Source organism: Heterodontus francisci, chromosome 35, assembly GCF_036365525.1.
Source record: "Heterodontus francisci isolate sHetFra1 chromosome 35, sHetFra1.hap1, whole genome shotgun sequence".
NCBI lineage: Eukaryota > Metazoa > Chordata > Chondrichthyes > Heterodontiformes > Heterodontidae > Heterodontus > Heterodontus francisci.
The window spans coordinates 37,115,637-37,132,428 of record NC_090405.1 but is presented as its reverse complement, the minus strand read 5'-3'; the positions used below and the strand labels follow the sequence as shown (position 1 = coordinate 37,132,428).

The window sequence follows — 16,792 nt, the reverse complement described above, 5'->3', positions numbered from 1 at the left end:
ATTTTGTTGGTCTTCAGAAGTATTCCTTTGGTTGTATGGACTTTGACACGTTATGAAGACATCAGGTGCTGTATAAAAACAGGCTCTCTTGGCCTTTTTCAGTTGATGTGAAATTACTCAACATCAAGGTTATGAGTTGGTAAGCGACACAATTTGGCGCAAGTTTCGCTTTGGTCTGGAGGATTTCTTTAACCTAGTTAGGTATATGAAATGTGAAAGAGCAGTGTTGATTATACACTTGACCAAGCAATCTCCCCTTGGAGATTGGCAACACTTGTCCCCTGTGGTCTAAATTTGAATCCATGTTCAAAAAAATCCAAGTTCCAAGTTGACATTGACATAGGTGAAGCTGATTTCCATGTTCTGACTGATGCTGTGTAGGGTGTTCATCGTTTGATTCCAGTGTCACTCTGCTGTTTTAATCCCTGAAGGCTGTACAAGAGCACCTACGAATGGATAGCATCACAGCAAGTTTCTTTACACTGTTTGAAGTAGTGGACCACTTCTTTGGTAAGGGCGATTTATTTGTTTTGTAATTATTGAGGGAATAAATAATGGTTCTGGAGCATGTTAAAGGCTTGTGATAATGAATGAATTTATAAACCAACTAAACTCGTTGAAGGGTTCAGATGGCAGAATAGGGGTGGTTAGGAAGTTTCTCGTCACGATGCTTGAGCTCTCATGGTTTGTGTGGGGCAGGCTTAATGGACTAGCTAGTGTTTTTCTGCCTGTCAGTTTTGAATGTTGGTATTCCCAAATCTAATGCACAGGATCCCTTCATTTTTACAAAACAGCTTGTATGATATCTCTTCTCCCCCTCCCAGAAGAATCCATTGATCTTCCATTGCATCACTTGAAAATTAATTGATAAATTTACTATTCTTTCTTTTTGGATGTTTTTCCAATGATTAAAAGTTGTGCATGATCCACAAATTATTTTCTTCTTTAACTTAGTATTGTAATCTCACTGAACTTGTCCTCTGTAGGTCTCTCTCATCAGGAGCTTCTACTTGACCTTGAGATGGGTGGACAGTTGACAGTTTGGTCAAAGAGATAGATTTTAAAGAAGGGCATGAAGGAGGAGAGATTTAGGAAAGGAATTCCAGAGCTCAGCGCATAGACAGCAGAAGACACCGAAATGGTGGGTCAAAGGAAATCGGGAATACTCGAGGCAAAAGTTGGAGAAATGCATAGTTCTCGGAGGGTTAAAAGGTTAGAGTTTACAGAGATAGGGAGGGGTGAGGGCATGGAGGGATCTGAAGATCAGGATGTGATGAGTCAACATTCGACCAATGAGGGCACTGATTCATGCACTATACAATGGTTATGACCTCACCTGTACTGTTGCTTTGCCAGAGATGTTTCATTGTTGTCCACCAGTAAGGGAAGTTCTTTACCTTTTTCTGCTTTGGAAGTGATGGTCAATTTGAACCATTGCTTGTACTTCAGTGATGCGGATAGTAATTTATGCATTTGCAGAGCGGAAGCTGGTCCCCAATGAGTTTCCACACAAGCTGTATGTACAGAACTACACATCGGCAGCAGCCGGGACCTGTCTGGTCATCAGGAAGTGGCTCTTCACCATGGCCCAAGAAGAACTTCTGAATGACAATGATCTCGCAGTCACCTACTTCTTCCATCAGGTACATGAGCAGTTCACTATGCAGAGTGCACCGTTTGGGAGCGTGTGTGTGTTTAATTTTATACGAATGACTTGCAGCACAGAGTACATTCAAGGATGTCTGGCACTCAATTTTGTTTTGTATGTTTGGGACTTATCTCCTGTATACGTGTCCAAGTGCCTCAGCATTAGAATGTAGTCGGCCACAATGTGGGCTTAAAGAAAATCCTGAAATTCTAAGTAATATAATTACTTAATTGGTTATCTTGAGGATTCTGCTTTATTTTCGTAATTATAATGTATTTTAACCCTATTCCAATTCCTTGGCAGAGTCCTTACAGTGACTGAGACAGCAGCTAGCTTACCTGATTCTGCTCTTTGCTGTATAACTACCCATTAGGAGGGGTGCGTGGGGGACCGGCCCTGATACTTTCCATTCCTATTGGGAAGCATCTCACACTTGCTTATATTCCACCCCCTTCCCTCTGGAACTTAACTTGGCCATGGACTTGTGGGAGCTCATTCCCACAAACCTGCTGTCACTTTCTCCATGGTGTAAACTTGGCATTAGTGTAGGCATGTATGTGTAACTATGTGCTTGCCCACTCTAAATAAGTAAAAAGCAATTGCTTCAATGATCTTTGCTTCACCTTGTTCAGTACAGCTGCAGTCTGTTAACTGGGACATTCTGCTAGAAGCGAAATGTGATCCCATTTGTCACTGTGCAAATCAGTAATAAAAATAGGAAGCACAGTAAATACGCAGGTCAGTCAGCATGTGAGGTAGAGGAAGGTTAATGTTTCACATGGGCCCTTCCATTGGAACTCTTCAGACTAAGACTCATCCCAGCCGCCTTGGTATCTCTGTGGCTTTGAAGCAGGAATGTTAACTGTGGTACCTACAGATTTAACTGAAAAGACCAGTCCTGCTGTCACTCTGTTTAATTTGGACAGTGTAAAATTGTGGAAGAGTTTCAGTTGGCATAGATTAGTGACAATCACCTTGCAAAAGAATTTTCGGACAAAAACTGCAGAAGTAACAGGAAACTCTATTTTTGAATGGAGCTACAATAAGTTGGTCACAATGCTTGATACAAAGATTAAATTTTGATCTTGTGATCATGGCAGGGCAGCATTTATTGGCTTTCATTGCCCTGAGGGTATTGAGTCAAGCATATACTGTGGGACTAGAGTCACATGGAGGCCACAGTGAGTAGAACTGGCAGATTTGCACTCTGAAGGCCATTCATTAACCATTGGGGTTTTATCTCAATTTTCTGATGCCAGATACAAATGACCAGATTTATTGAATTCAATTTTAACTTTCCGTGGTTGGGTTTGAACTTGAGCCTCTGGGGTACTGGTCCAGAACCACTACACTACTATATCCATGGTAGCAGCATGACTTGCTCTTCGTGTCACTATCATACATTAGTAATTTAACAGTAATCAGCAATAGGCTTTTACAGAGCAGAACAGAACAAGCCAGAAAACACAAGCTACTTCCTTTCAAAATGTGCCATCTTTTACATCCACCTGAAAGGGCAGATGGGGCCTCAGTTTAATCTTTCATCGGAAGGATAGCATCTCTGACAGTGCAGCACTCCCTCAGTACTGCACTGGGGAGTCAGCCTAGATTTCGTGCTAGAGTCCTGGAGTGGGTTTTGAACCCATGACCTTGTGATTCGTACGTTTCTATGTATTACAAGCTTTTGATTCCAGAGCTTGGGGCGTTGGCAGCTGAAGGCACAGCTAAACTGTGGAGTGCTTTAACATCGGGGATGCTCAAGAGGCCAGGTTTGGAGGAGCGCAGATCTGAGGGCTGGAGTGATCCCACAACAGTGCAGAGACTTCCAAAACGTCGGGTGGTAGTATCTTTTTTTTTGTAATAACCGCAGGTTTGTGTATTGCTGTCCCAAGTCACCCCGCTGTGTTGTCATTGCAGGCCGTGGAGGATGTGAAAAAAGGGCGGATTAGAGTTGGGGATAAGTCGTACCAGCTTCAGAAACTGTCGGAGCAGCACAAGAAAGTCATGGTAGGATTTTGCTATCTGTTTGATTGTGTGCCCACAGAATGGGGAAATCTGCTTTACAAGCTGCAGCTTAGGGCTCATGCTGAGATTACTAGTTACCAGAAATTGTACAAGAATAATACTTGATTCTGTCTGACCTTTAACCTCACCTTCCGAAAGCAGAGAATGTAACCAATTCTTCCAATGATGGCAACTGCTTGAATTTTTATAGCGTACGGAAGGGACGATAATTCTCAATAGGTTTTTCACAGATTAAAATGGATGCGGTGCAGTGGTAGAGTTAGAGGAAGGTGACTGAAGGCCTGGTCAAAAAGATAGGTATTTAAAAGGGAAAGAAATTGCATTTCATTAGCACCTTGAACTACATCGGGCAGTCCCAAAACACAGCCAATGAAATGATTCTGAAGTGTAGTCACTGTAATTTAGGAGTTGCAGCAGCCAGTTTATGTGTAGTAAGTTTACACAGTTATGAGATAAATGACCAGATAATCTGTTTTTAGTGATGTTGGTTTGAGGAGGGGAATGAGGTAGCAAGCTGGAGTGTTTCAGGGAGAACGGTCCAGAGTGTGGGGCTGCGATTGAAGGTGGAGTGACAGGGATAGCATTCCAGAGTTTTGCTGGAGTGGAGCTGGGAAGAGGGAGTCGATGGAGAAACTTGTAGACTTTAATGCCTCTGAGATTGGCAAGGATTAATGTGAGGGGACAGCGAGTGTAGGATAAAGAGTGCGTGACATTGCATTTATATAGCTCCTTTCACAGCTGAAGGCTGTTGCAAAGCATTTCGGAACCGATGTCGCTAAAGCGTATCACTGTTGTTTGTGGGAGATTGCTGTGTGCAAATTCGCTGCTGGATTTCCTACATTACACAGTGACTACATTTCAAAAGAACTTAATTGGCTGTAAGATGCTTTGGGTTGTCCTGAGGTTGTGAAAGGCGCTATATAAATGACAGAACAGTGCCTAGTTCTGGTGATGAGTTTCAGTAAGTGATGTGACGGGGGTGGGTGGAGGTGGGATCTCTAGGCTGCTCACAGGCTGTTAATTAGTCTTGACACTAAATGCCTGTCCATTATTGTAGTACCTGAACATGATTCGGACTTGTGAAGGCTACAATCAGATAGTTTTCCCACACTGTCGGTGTGACTCTCGAAGGAAGGGACACGTGATGGCAGCCATTAGCATTCAGCACTTTAAACTCCACGCTTGCACAGAGGACGGGCAGTTGGAGGTATGTGTGATTGAGGACTGTCGGGCTGGGGCGTGTGTGTGGTCGAGGAGGGTCGGGCGGAGGCGTGTGTGATCAGCTGGGAGTCCTATGGGCTGCTGTTTCAGTCTTTCTTAATGTAGTGATCTGCTGTTCCCAATCACAGCATCAAATCTTCCAATAGTGAGCAGGATTCAGGTTGTGATCTCACACCTTTGTAGAATGATGTAGCACAGAAGGAGGCCATTCAGCCCGTTATGCCTGTGCTAGTTCTTCAGAAGAGCAATCCAATTAGTCCCGCTCCCCTGTTCTTTCCCCCTCGGACCTGCGAATGTTGCCATTACAAATATTATCCAGTTCTCTTAAGTTACTTTTGAATCTGCTTGCACTGCCCTTTCAGGCAGTGTATTCCAGATCACAATAACTCTCCTTATCTCCCCATTGTTCTTCAATTATCTTAAATCTGCATCCTTGGATTACTGACCATCCTGCCAGTAGAAACCATTTCTCATTTACTTTATCAAAGCCAAATTTTGAACGCCTCTGTTAAATCTTGGTTTGAGTTAAAAGATTTCTTGGTCTCTGGTTTCTTCTTCTTTGGCCTCCTTATCTCGAGAGACAATGGGTAAGCACCTGGAGGTGGTCAGTGGTGTGTGGAGCAGCGCCTGGAGTGGCAGGCTCTTCCACAGGTGCTGCAGAGAAATGTGTTTGTCGGGGCTGTTACACAGTTGATTTACTGTCACGACATGATGAGTGGCAGACTCTAGCTTCTCCAGTCCAGCGTGGCACTTCTTCCCTGTGTTCATGTATATCCCAGCAGCTGCTAATCATCTGACCTGAGTTGTGAGAGCAAGTCTCTTTTCCCCTCCCCATGACTTCTCAGCAGTTGGGATTTGGTTACACAGCTGTAATATGTCAGGAAGATGTGTCATTGTCAAACAATGCAATCTTTTGGGTTTATCTGCCTTCCTGTCCTGCTAGTTGTCTCCACTCCTAAATGTATTAACTTCTTGCTTGGGTGCAGTGTCTCAAGTTACCAGATCGTTCAGTTGTCTGACCTCTTCCTTTGAGTGTGCAGGCAATGAATTTCCACCAGTGGAGCGCCTGAGCTGATGCATGTATTCTGGAGGGGGTTCAAGCATGCATTTCAAAAACAAAGGAACTAATTCTTAATGAGTTCATGCGCTAACTGCACGGATAGCTTTCTCCTATCCCTACAGTTTCTAAGAATGTAGTATCATTAAAAACAGGAGCTCAACCCCTTGGGCTGTTGTGCCATTTAATTAGATTATGACTGATCTGCACCTCAACCCCATTTACTTTCTTTTTCTCCAAATCCATACACCTGCCCAGCAAAAACTGTCACTCTGTCTCTCAAGTTTCAATTGTTGCAGCATCCACGGCCTTTTGAGGGACAGAATTCCAGATATCTACTGCCCCTTATGTGGAAAAAGTGTTTGATTAGATTAGAGATACAGCACTGAAACAGGCCCTTCGGCCCACCGAGTCTGTGCCGAACATCAACCACCCATTTATACTAATCCTACACTAATCCCATATTCCTACCACATCCCCACCTGTCTCTATATTTCCCTACCACCTACCTATACTAGTGACAATTTATAATGGCCAATTTACCTATCAACCTGCAAGTCTTTTGGCTTGTGGGAGGAAACCGGAGCACCCGGAGAAAACCCACACAGACACAGGGAGAACTTGCAAACTCCACACAGGCAGTACCCGGAATCGAACCCGGGTCCCTGGAGCTGTGAGGCTGCGGTGCTAACCACTGCGCCACTGTGCCGCCCTTGTTCCGATTAAGCTGGTTAAGAGATGTGCACGAATAGTTGAGTGAGAATTAGTAGCACAATATTTCCTTCCTTCCTTATTACCGGCGACATTTAGCCTCTATTCTGGATCTCCCAGTGCAGTCAGGCTAAAATTGGGAGCGTGACGGAGTGAGAGCTTGAACCCTGCTCCCTGGCGCTGTGCACTGGGTCCCATTTATAGATTAATTGTGGCATACTAGTTTCCGTGTGCAACTGGCGAACCCAAACAGCCAGGGGAAGAATTCAGTGTCAACCAGCATGGAAATTGTACAGCACAAAATAATTGATTCAGCCATGACGTCTGCACAAATGCTTCTCTCCACCAGGGCCACCAAGTCTAATCCCTCTCTCCTTGCTCCCCATATCCTTTCAAGCAACTATTTCATTTCATTTTAAAAATTATTCAAAGTCTGTGTTCCAACACCAGTTTGTTGCACAAAATTCAATGTTCTAATCACCCTCAGAGCAAACAGCTTTTTTTTTTTCAGCCTCTTTTCGGATACTTTTTGTGATGGTCTTAAATTTGCGCTGTCTCGTGAAAGAACTGTAAAATAACATTGTTGGCCATTAACTGACCTCCATCAGGTCACCCCCTCACCTGCTGTCTGTGGGCTGGGAGACTAATTTTCATTTTACCAATAATCAGCTGGATATTTGGGTTGTGAAGAGATGGTTCGAATCCTTCCTGATAGACTCGAGGGGAAGCAGTTCAGCCTTTCTCAAGTTGTGTTTTTCTTTTGTGAAAAAGTTGCTGAAGTATTTTCTTTTTAAAAAAAAGAACCAGGTGATTGTGTTTGAGTGGGACGAGATGCACCAGTGGGACACAGATGAAGAGGGAATGGCGTTCTGCTTTGAGTATATCCGTGGTGAAAAGAAACCACGCTGGGTGAAAATCTTCACTCCTTACGTGAGTAACTGTCGTGCATTTCTAAACTACTTTTGTGCTTCCTGCTGCCGATTGCTAGCTGCTGGGACAGACCAGCACCGTTACCATTAGTGACACATAAAGTCTTTTCTTCACCTGGGCAGTTCAGGTGGTGTCCGGCATGGCTCGGCAGATAAAACTGCAGTCTGAGTCAGAAGATCATGAGTTCTAGCCCCAATTCAGAGGCTTGAGCACAAAATCAAGGCCGCAGTGCAGTCATGAGGGAGTGCTGCACTGTCAGAGGTGCTGTCTTTTGGATGAGATGTAAAAGCAAGGCCCAGTCAGCCCTCCGGTAAATGTTCAGAGAGGAGCAAGAGAGTTCTCCTGGGTGTCCTGGCCAGTATTTATCCCTCACTAACATGACTTTTTTTTTAAAAAGTTACTCGGTCGTTAATGCTTCATTGGCTGTAAAACGCCTTGCGAGATCTTGAGGTTGTGAAAGGTGCTATAATCAATGCAAGTTTGTTCATTCCTTAGAATTATACAGCACAGAAGAGGCCATTCGACCCATCGTGCCTTTGGTTGGGCTATCCAACTAGTCCCACTCCCCTGCCCTTTCCCCATAGCCCTGCAAAATTTCTCCTTTTCCAGTATATGTCCAGTTCTCTTTGAAAGTTAGTATTGAATAGTATCTGCTGTTCTTTTGTCTGACTTACTGACATGTTCCGCATTCCTCCAAGATATTGGCTGATGCAGTGCTGCTGGTTTGCTGAATCAATACAGGGAGTCAAGTGGGAGTTCTTGGGCGTGCAGTCTAGGTGCTGAACTGTTGGGGCACCGAGGTGTTTAAGGTCATATATGCTCATTGTTTGTAGTGCACCTCAGGCAGTTACCAGGGGAGGCTCGAGACTGGGCTGGGATGTGGTTGCCTGACCCACTGTCTCTTCTACTCCTTATTGTCCCATTGAGGACATAGCAAGGGGGAGGGTGGGACGTGCTGCCACCTTTAAATACATTAACAGCGACTGTACTTTTGGAAAGTAATTCATTGCTGGTTGAGTGCTTTGGGGGCTCCTGTTCTTCTGACTTGGTGTTTCCATTTCCTTTTGCAGTTTAACTACATGCACGAATGTTTTGAGCGCGTTCTGTGTGAACTGAGGTGGAGGAAAGAGGTAAGAGAGATCGGGATTTTCGTGGGTCTGAACAGGTTGTGGTTTTGATTTTTCCTCAGCTCCCGGGATTTGTCTGATCATACAGTCAGAGTGCACGGAGTAATCTTCAGCCTTGTGGAAAGCGGTTGGCTGCAGACAACTGTAAGACTGAGATCCTTATCTCCGGTCAGCAGGCCAGAGGGACTCTGGTTCAGGCTGAGAAGTCCAGAGAAACGATATTATTTCTGCTCTGATTGCATGTCTGATATTCCTTGTTCACACGAAACATTTTTTTCTGCCCTGTTGAGCCACCCCTTGATGATGATAATAGAGGTTTTTGGAAGTGGTTTCTAGCTGTCAGCACTAACATCACCAATGAAAAGAAAGCTTAATCTTCTCTGATCCTAACTGGAGTTGCCAGATGGTGATTAAATGCTGCTTAACATGTCTGCAACTCCTCAGGACAGCTAGCTTAACTTTCTGAAAAATAATTCACATGTTCATTAATCAGTGCCTCCCTCCCTTCCCCTCTGCCTTCCCGCCCTCCTAGTATTATAGAATAGTACAGCACAGGAGGCCATTCAGTCCATCAAGTCTGTGCCAGCTGTTTGGAAGAACAATCCAATTGGTCCCACTTGCCCGTTCTTTCCCCAGATTCCAGCAATTTTTTTTCCTAGTATTTATCCAGTTCCCTTTTGAAGGCTACAGTTGAATCCGTTTCCATTGCCGTATAAGGCAGAGCATTCCAAATCCTACCCACTCTGTTAGGATTTTATCCCGTGGGCTTCTTGTCTTGTTGCCTCTGGTTCTTTTGCCAGTTGCCTTAAACTTGTGTCCTCTGGTTATTGACTCTTCAGTCATTGAAGACAGTTTCTCTCTATTTACTCCATCTAAACCCTTCATGATTTTAAACACCTCTCATCACCTCTAAGACTAACGCCAGTTCCTTCAGTCTATTCACATGCACTAATCTCTCATTCCTGCATCCATTCCAGTAAATCCCTCTGTACCTTCTCCAAAGCCTTCATGTCCTTCAGAAATGTGGTGTCTAGAAATGAACACAATACTCGCTGGGGTTGAGCTGCTGTTCTACTTGGCTTTTTTTTTTACTCTGTCTCTATTCATAAAGCCCAGGATTCCATATACTTTATTATCTGCTTTGTTAATGTGTCCCATTCACTTTCACAGATTTTGTGCACAAACACCCCCAAGTGTGTCTGTTCTCACACTCCCTTTTAAAATTGTACCATTTGGCTTGTATTTGCTTTCCTCATTCTTCCCAACAAAATGTATCACTTCACACTTTTGTGCATTGAATTTCATCTGCCATGTTTCTGCCCATTCCACCAGCCTGTGTTCTCTTGAAGTCTATTACTATCTCCCTCACTGTTTACTACGCTTCCAAGTTTCATGTCAGCATCACATTTTGAAATTACACCATGTCCCCAAATCCAAGTCATTAATGTATATTAAAAACAGCAGTATTCCAAGTACTGAACCCTGGGGAACAGCACTGTATACCTCCCTCCAGTCTGAAAAAACCTCTTGCTCTTGACCCTTTTATCCCATGGGCTTCAATTTTGTTAACAAACTGGTTCCGTAGTACTTTATCAAACACCTTTTGAAAGTCCATGTACACAACAACAATTGCAGTGCCCTCATCCACACTCTGTTACCTCATCAAAAAACTCAGTCAGGTTAGTCAAACATGATTTTCCCTGAACAGATTCAGGCTGGCTCCCCTTTATTAGTCTGTGTTTGTCCAAGTGACTGTTAATTTTCTCCCATTTTATTGTTTCTAAAATCTTTTTCACCATTGACGTTAAACTGACCGGGTCTGTAAGGGCCAGGTTTATCCTCTTGCACTTTGTGGACAAAGTGTGCAAACCCCTCGCTGTTTATCTGTGTCTGTCTCTGCCCCTCTCCCCCTCACCATTTTTTTCTCTTCCCCCACCTCTTCCCCCCCCCCCCCCCCCGCCCCAAACCAACCTTTCCCCGGTTCTCTTCCTTCCCCATCCACCTTTCCTGGTTCACCCCCGACTTCCCCTCCAGTTTCCACCACCTTTTCCAGTTCCCATCTCTCCCCGTACCCCACCTCTCTCTCTTCCCCAACACCCCACTTCTCCCCCCCCAACCACCATTCCCCATTACTGTCTCACTTTGTCTCTGTCTCTCCCACAGATGGAGGAAGCAGGCGATGATGAGGATAACAGGAATAGCACCAGCCACATGGTACGAACATGGGGGAAGGAGGAACACGTAGGAATGCTTTGATGTCGCTGGTGAGGCTGGCATGAAGCTGTGTTCCAGAGATGTCCAATTACAAATTGCCCCTCAACAGGAATGGCTGTCTCTCTCCGAAAGAGCAAACATCAATATTGGTATCAACTAATTCAGCCACTCCTTCCAACCAGTTGCCAATAGTAACGTCAGCAATTTAATCAGTAACCTGTTCACAGGATATTTATGGTGATGCCCTTTCAAACTATCTGACAGAAAGTTTCTCAGTTGGTCTCTTGCTGTGATTCTGATGAGACCCTTTTCTGCCATTTGAAATCACTGATTTAATTGTGGGGGATTGAGGGGTGATTGATTGAAGTGCTTAATGTTGAAAGGATTTGTGAGGTTAGCAACGGAGGAACTATTTCCTCAGGTGGAGGAATCGAGGGCAAGGGGGCTTGATCTTAAAATTAGAGCCAGTTCATTCAGGAGGGAAATCAGGAAGCACTTTTCCACAAAGGGTAGGAGAAATCTGGAACTTTCTCCCCAAAAAGCTGTGGATCCTGGGGATCAGTTGGAACTTTCAAGACTGAGATCAATAGCTTTTTATTGCTAAAGATATCCTGAATGTTCCCTCAACTCACTCTCTGTTGTGCACGGCCTGTTGTCTGCACTGTGCGGTACGTTCTGGATCACTGCACATCTGGTATTGAGGGAGATGGAGTAACGGAGATGAAGTTGAGCTCCAGATCAGCCATGATCTAATTAAATGGTGGAACAGGCTTGAGGGGCTGAATGGCCACCACCTGTTCATAATGTTTCTAAATCTGGCTTTGGAACATTTCACAATTGTCCAGTGTCTGACGACTTCAAACTTTTCAAGGTAATTCCCAGAGCCCTGTCATGTATTTGCAGCAATGATACATTTTGATTGCATATTGCTATTGGGAGGAGTACATTGATGTGTGAGGACTCGAGATGTGGTTGTGTTTGTCCTGAGAGCCATTGGGTTGGAGCGGTCAGCTTGTTCCAATTCCCCAGGTTCGTGAGTCGGGGGAATGTGTTTGCTATGTGTTAACGCTGTTATGTCTGTGCTGTCCTTGCCTGTCTCTATCTGCCTCCCCGCTGCCTCATTGCTCCCCACGCTTCTAACTTTTCCGGTATCTATCTAAATGGTGTTTTACATTTCTGGTGGAGTCAAAACTGTTTAAACAGCAAGAGGCTGTAGTATTACTGGAGGGTCAGCATCACAGGAAGCTTCATTCCATCTCCATCAGATGGTCAAATGCTCAATTCTGCCCAATATCTAATAATCCTGTTTGTGTCCAGCAGTATCAGATGAATTTGCCCCTTTTGGAGAGTGGATTGGATGGAATTTACTTTTAGGTCTCAGGATTGTGAGCTGCTAAATTAACCCATTTTCTGACAGTGTCGCACAGTCCAGTTGAAACTGTATTGACAGTTAAATAAATCTCATTGGAGCTGCAGAACCAGACAGTGAAGTGTAATTAACTCCTTCCTTGCCAGGGTAGTTCTGGATGCAGTTGGTGACACATACACATTGGCTGACACTTCTGAAAGGGTCAGGTTGGTTCTCTCCATCCACACTAATCCCACTGCAGTACCAGGGCTGTGATGAACACTCATTGGCCCACTTTGTATCAAAGTGGGGCAAGTGAACTACAACAGTGTGAAATTCCAAGTAAGCTGCATCTCCCATCAGACTGACATCTGTCAATTTGACTTGGTTGTTCTCCTCTTGCACTTGTCATTAGTGAGTGTCATTTACATAGTCATTTCCCTGTTTTGTGCACTGGGCCCTATCTGTGAATGATGCTATCAGCTCCCAGAATTAATCTGTTAATTCTCTCTGACTTTTGCATATGATATGATTGTTTAGCTGCAGTGATCTGATTATATACATTGACTGTAATCTACTTGAGCACTACAGGTGTTAATAGATGTTTCTTGATATGAACAAGTTTCTTGAGAGAAATTGGGCTGTATAAAAATACTGATGTCTTATAGTTTCCCCAATTGATGCAAATCTTTGAAATGAGCTTGTAAGACTGCACAGCACAGTTCCCACTGCCCATTGAATTGCCCCCAGATTAAGTTTGACACCTCTGGGTGTGGGGAGAGTTGAGCAGTCAGGGTGTTGGGTTTAAGATCCCAGTGTGTTAGTTTTGAGTCGTGCTGTGCGAGTCCTTGATTGTTGGTTTCGTCATTGAAAACCCATACCATTCAGCATCAAACACCTCAATGTTGGGCATCAGAGTTTCTGATGCATGTTTGCTGTGGCTGAGCCCATTAATGTATATCTTCCTTTCTTTTCCTCTTTCAGAATATTTTTCATGCGGCAGCAGCAAGAGGCACTCGAGGCACGCTGTCCTGAGGGGAGACCTCATTTCTCTGTAGCATCTCAGCACCTTAGCATGAAAACTGAAGCAATTGGACCTTTGACATTGGGGGAGGCAAAGCAACAGCCAAACCTTTCCTCAGTGTAGCTGTGACATCAAAACAGTCTTCAAGTAGTCCATTCCTCATTTCATCACATCTTTCACTGTTAAGTTACCACTCGTAGCTGCCTCTGAGAATGATCAAGGAGTAATGTGTTGTTGGACAGTGCAGGACGCTGGGATATAATCTTCCTAACCAGAGGGAGCGACTATAGCATGCGGCCAATAGAGTACAAGAGGCTAGCACTTGCAGTCCTGAATTGTTAGCCTGGAACCAGTGGGTGAAGGGGCAAGCACTATATCTTGGCAATATCTCCATCTCCAACCTAATGACTAGACCAACCGTGTAAGCTACTCGTTAATTTGAGTATTAAAGAGACAGGATACCTGTTCGATTATTCAGGAAGCTTCAGTCTCCAAACCGGCAGTATATTGCATGGAACACACCTTCGCTGCTGAATCCAAGTAGCAGTCATTTTGACTGTTTATCAACACCTGAAAATCAAGTTTCCAAGTGGATATTCTCCCTTTGTCCAAATCTGACTGGGGTAGTCGAGAGCCTATTGCTAGATGATATCCTGCATGTACAGTATTGCATTTGATATACAATGCAGATCTAGGAGGGCAAGTGTAGGAATCTGGGGTGGGGTGGGAGGGGGGACCTTTTTCCTTGAGACTATACAAAAAAATAAATTCTGTTTTATATTGAAAACCAGAAAGAGATGTTTTGTATTAAGAGCTATCACGCTCTGTTATGACAGGGAGTGAACACAAATTCAGAAGTATATGAGGCTTTTGCATTTTCAATGTTTTTTTAAGCAGGGCTAAGTATTGTGCCATTGCTACTGATCTGTCCAAACTGCCAATAGGAAATATCCACTTTTGACACTTGGTGTGTTGTGACAGTGAAATGAATTGACAAGGAATGGGAAAATGGAGAAACCTTCAGTGTTTAATCGGAAGCCAGACTTGTAATTAACCTTTTTTGTGTCCATAATATTTTCGTCCCATTCTTTGGGAAGGAATAAGGCTGGTTCAGGCCAGTCACTTGAACACTCATACTGAAAATGGTCGATACACTATTTAGGAAAATATTTCCAGTATCTTTTATGTTGTGTATTTGTGAAGCGAGCAGTTACACAACCTCGACATACTGCTTAACTACTCAGCTATTCAAGCTGTGTTATAGGTTAGCCACCAGTCGTCCGTGTTGGACGTGGTGGAGTTTGTATTACTCGCTGGCATTGTTGATGATCGGCACAGAGTTCACCTTGTACTTTGGGAATTTAGTCGAGAGCAAGGAATCATTGGGTGCAAGAGCCTTAGGAATAGTTTATACCAGTTCCCTGGCTACCTTTTTGTATTTGGCTTCCTTAAAGTTCACCAGCGAGTCCAGCTAGGTGAAGAGTGTGGAAGACAAAATGGGCTAGTGTGAATGAAGCAGAAGGGACTGATTCTGTGACATTTCAAAGTTTTCAGTCAACATGTCCTTTACACAGGGCAGCCTTTGCAACATTTTGAGGACTGATGGATCCGTTTTAAAGTTCAACACCAACAAGCTTTGAGCAAGGACCTCGTAACGAGGTCTGACAACAGATGTTGCACTAAGATCCGAAAGTCCTTTTACAGGTGACTGGGAGACTGTGTGTATTGTGTTCAGTATGGGCCAAGATACAGACAAAAGAATAAGGACACACTACTGCTTGCCAGAGGCTGACAGTGGAGGGGAAGCAACTGTTTTTGTAAAAAGAAATCCTAGTTTTCTCAAAATTACCATGTAATTTCTTGAAAGCATCAGTGTTAAAGCTGCAATGTAATTATTTATAGATCCGTAATTAAAGGTGGCGACTGGTTTGTGTAACCCGCTGTCATTGTCTTTGAGTCAATTTACTTCAGATGAGTGTATTGAAGTCACTGTTGTCCTGTTTGGGAGGTGGGGGATCATGTTGGGGGTGCAATAAGAGCTCATTTGAGTTATAATATACAATGGGGATCTAGGATGAAAAGTGTAGGAGCCTGGGGGAGGGGGAGATTTTTCTTTAAGACTTTACAAAAGAAAAATAATTTTGTTCTACATTGAAAACCAGAAGTAAACTAGAGGTGACATTTCCAAAACAGCCAGTTACCAACTAGTGACAATCTATCTTTGGTGGGGAGGATTGAGGGAAGGGATGTAAGCAGTGATCGTTTCGGGGGCTGCATTAGTACTGAGATACCCTGCTCGACAATGGGAATTTGCTTCTCAGTTACTGTTTCTGTGATGGGATAACTGGGTCAGACAGGTCTACAGTATTCCAGCACTGTTGATTGACCAGCTGGAATAGTTCATTGATGGGACCTTGAGGGTAGACTTGGATTGCTTTCGATTTGCCTTCAAACAAGCAGTGCAAGACAATATCCCATCAGACTGGGTGATCATAGATGCACCAGAAGTGGGAAGGTAACAGCTGTCAACAACTATACAGAGACAGGTTAATATTGCAGATTTACACCTTTATTTCTGCCATTTAACCATTTTATTTCAGATGTCCAGTTTTTCATTTAAACAGAAGCGCTGCCTGTCTGGATTCCTTAGTAATTTGGGTTGAAGACTCGAGCCTGGTGATGGATTTGTGTGTGGGTCAGATACTCGGCTCAGTGAAAACTAAAGTGCACCAAACTAATGAAAATAATTGTAAATGCATTTAAAAACCCAAAGGACGATAATCAGTTTTTTGGATCACTTGCAAACTTTGTTGAGCAATTCCTGGACTACACCAGTACCAGCTGGAAGCCAATAAAAGGGTGTGCCTGTCTTTTGTGGTCAATGCATTGTAACTTTGGACTGTCCATTCCATCATTGTGTCGGTCAGTTCATTGAACTGGTCACTTTCTAATCATTGCCATTTCTCATTCTAATCAATAAGCAGCCTGGAGGAGTAGTTTCTGTCATTTGCAGTGATGTAATGTCTAATGTACCATATTCTTCGAAATAAATGAAAACGTGTGCATTTCTGCCACTCTCCCTTATCACTTCTCAACCAAAAATAATTCCCCAGTGTAGCTGTGGCACAGTGGTTGCTAGCTGATGGTTTGGTGAAGCAATTTCAATTTGAAAAAGGCGCAGGTGAAATAGAAAGTGGGCTGTTTAATATGAAATTGAGAAAAGGAGATGAGTCAGCCCTTGGTATTAACACACCCTCAAAGTTCTCAAGTTATGTTTTGGGAGGTGTGAGGGGGAGGTAACTTATCGTACTTGCTAAAGATGCTTGTCATTAGTATTGAGTTAAACACCAAGATAGTTTGGGCCATTTCAGTAGTACTATCGAGTTCCCTCCTACATTTAATATCCTGTTTCCAGTCAAGTTGTGACTTTGTAATGCCATGCACACACATTTTTATAGTGGTATAACCATTCATTACACCTCACCTG

General features: G+C 43.7%; 1 protein-coding gene across 2 annotated transcripts in view; it reads left to right on the top strand.

Moving 5' to 3' along the window:
* LOC137350616 (sorting nexin-27-like) overlaps positions 1-16,374 on the top strand; it is a 107,570-nt gene extending 91,196 nt beyond the window's left edge. Inside the window, exons 6-13 of one of the 2 annotated variants that reach the window (XM_068015356.1) lie at positions 432-510; positions 1,480-1,643; positions 3,566-3,655; positions 4,731-4,880; positions 7,464-7,592; positions 8,663-8,722; positions 10,883-10,933; positions 13,266-16,374. In XM_068015356.1, coding sequence (XP_067871457.1) covers positions 432-510; positions 1,480-1,643; positions 3,566-3,655; positions 4,731-4,880; positions 7,464-7,592; positions 8,663-8,722; positions 10,883-10,933; positions 13,266-13,316 — 774 coding nt within the window. In that variant the 3' untranslated portion in view covers positions 13,317-16,374. Of the gene's footprint in view, positions 1-431; positions 511-1,479; positions 1,644-3,565; positions 3,656-4,730; positions 4,881-7,463; positions 7,593-8,662; positions 8,723-10,882; positions 10,984-13,265 lie in introns of both variants that reach the window. The other variant, XM_068015357.1, reaches the window with a different exon arrangement.
* The last annotated feature ends 418 nt before the right edge of the window (positions 16,375-16,792 follow it).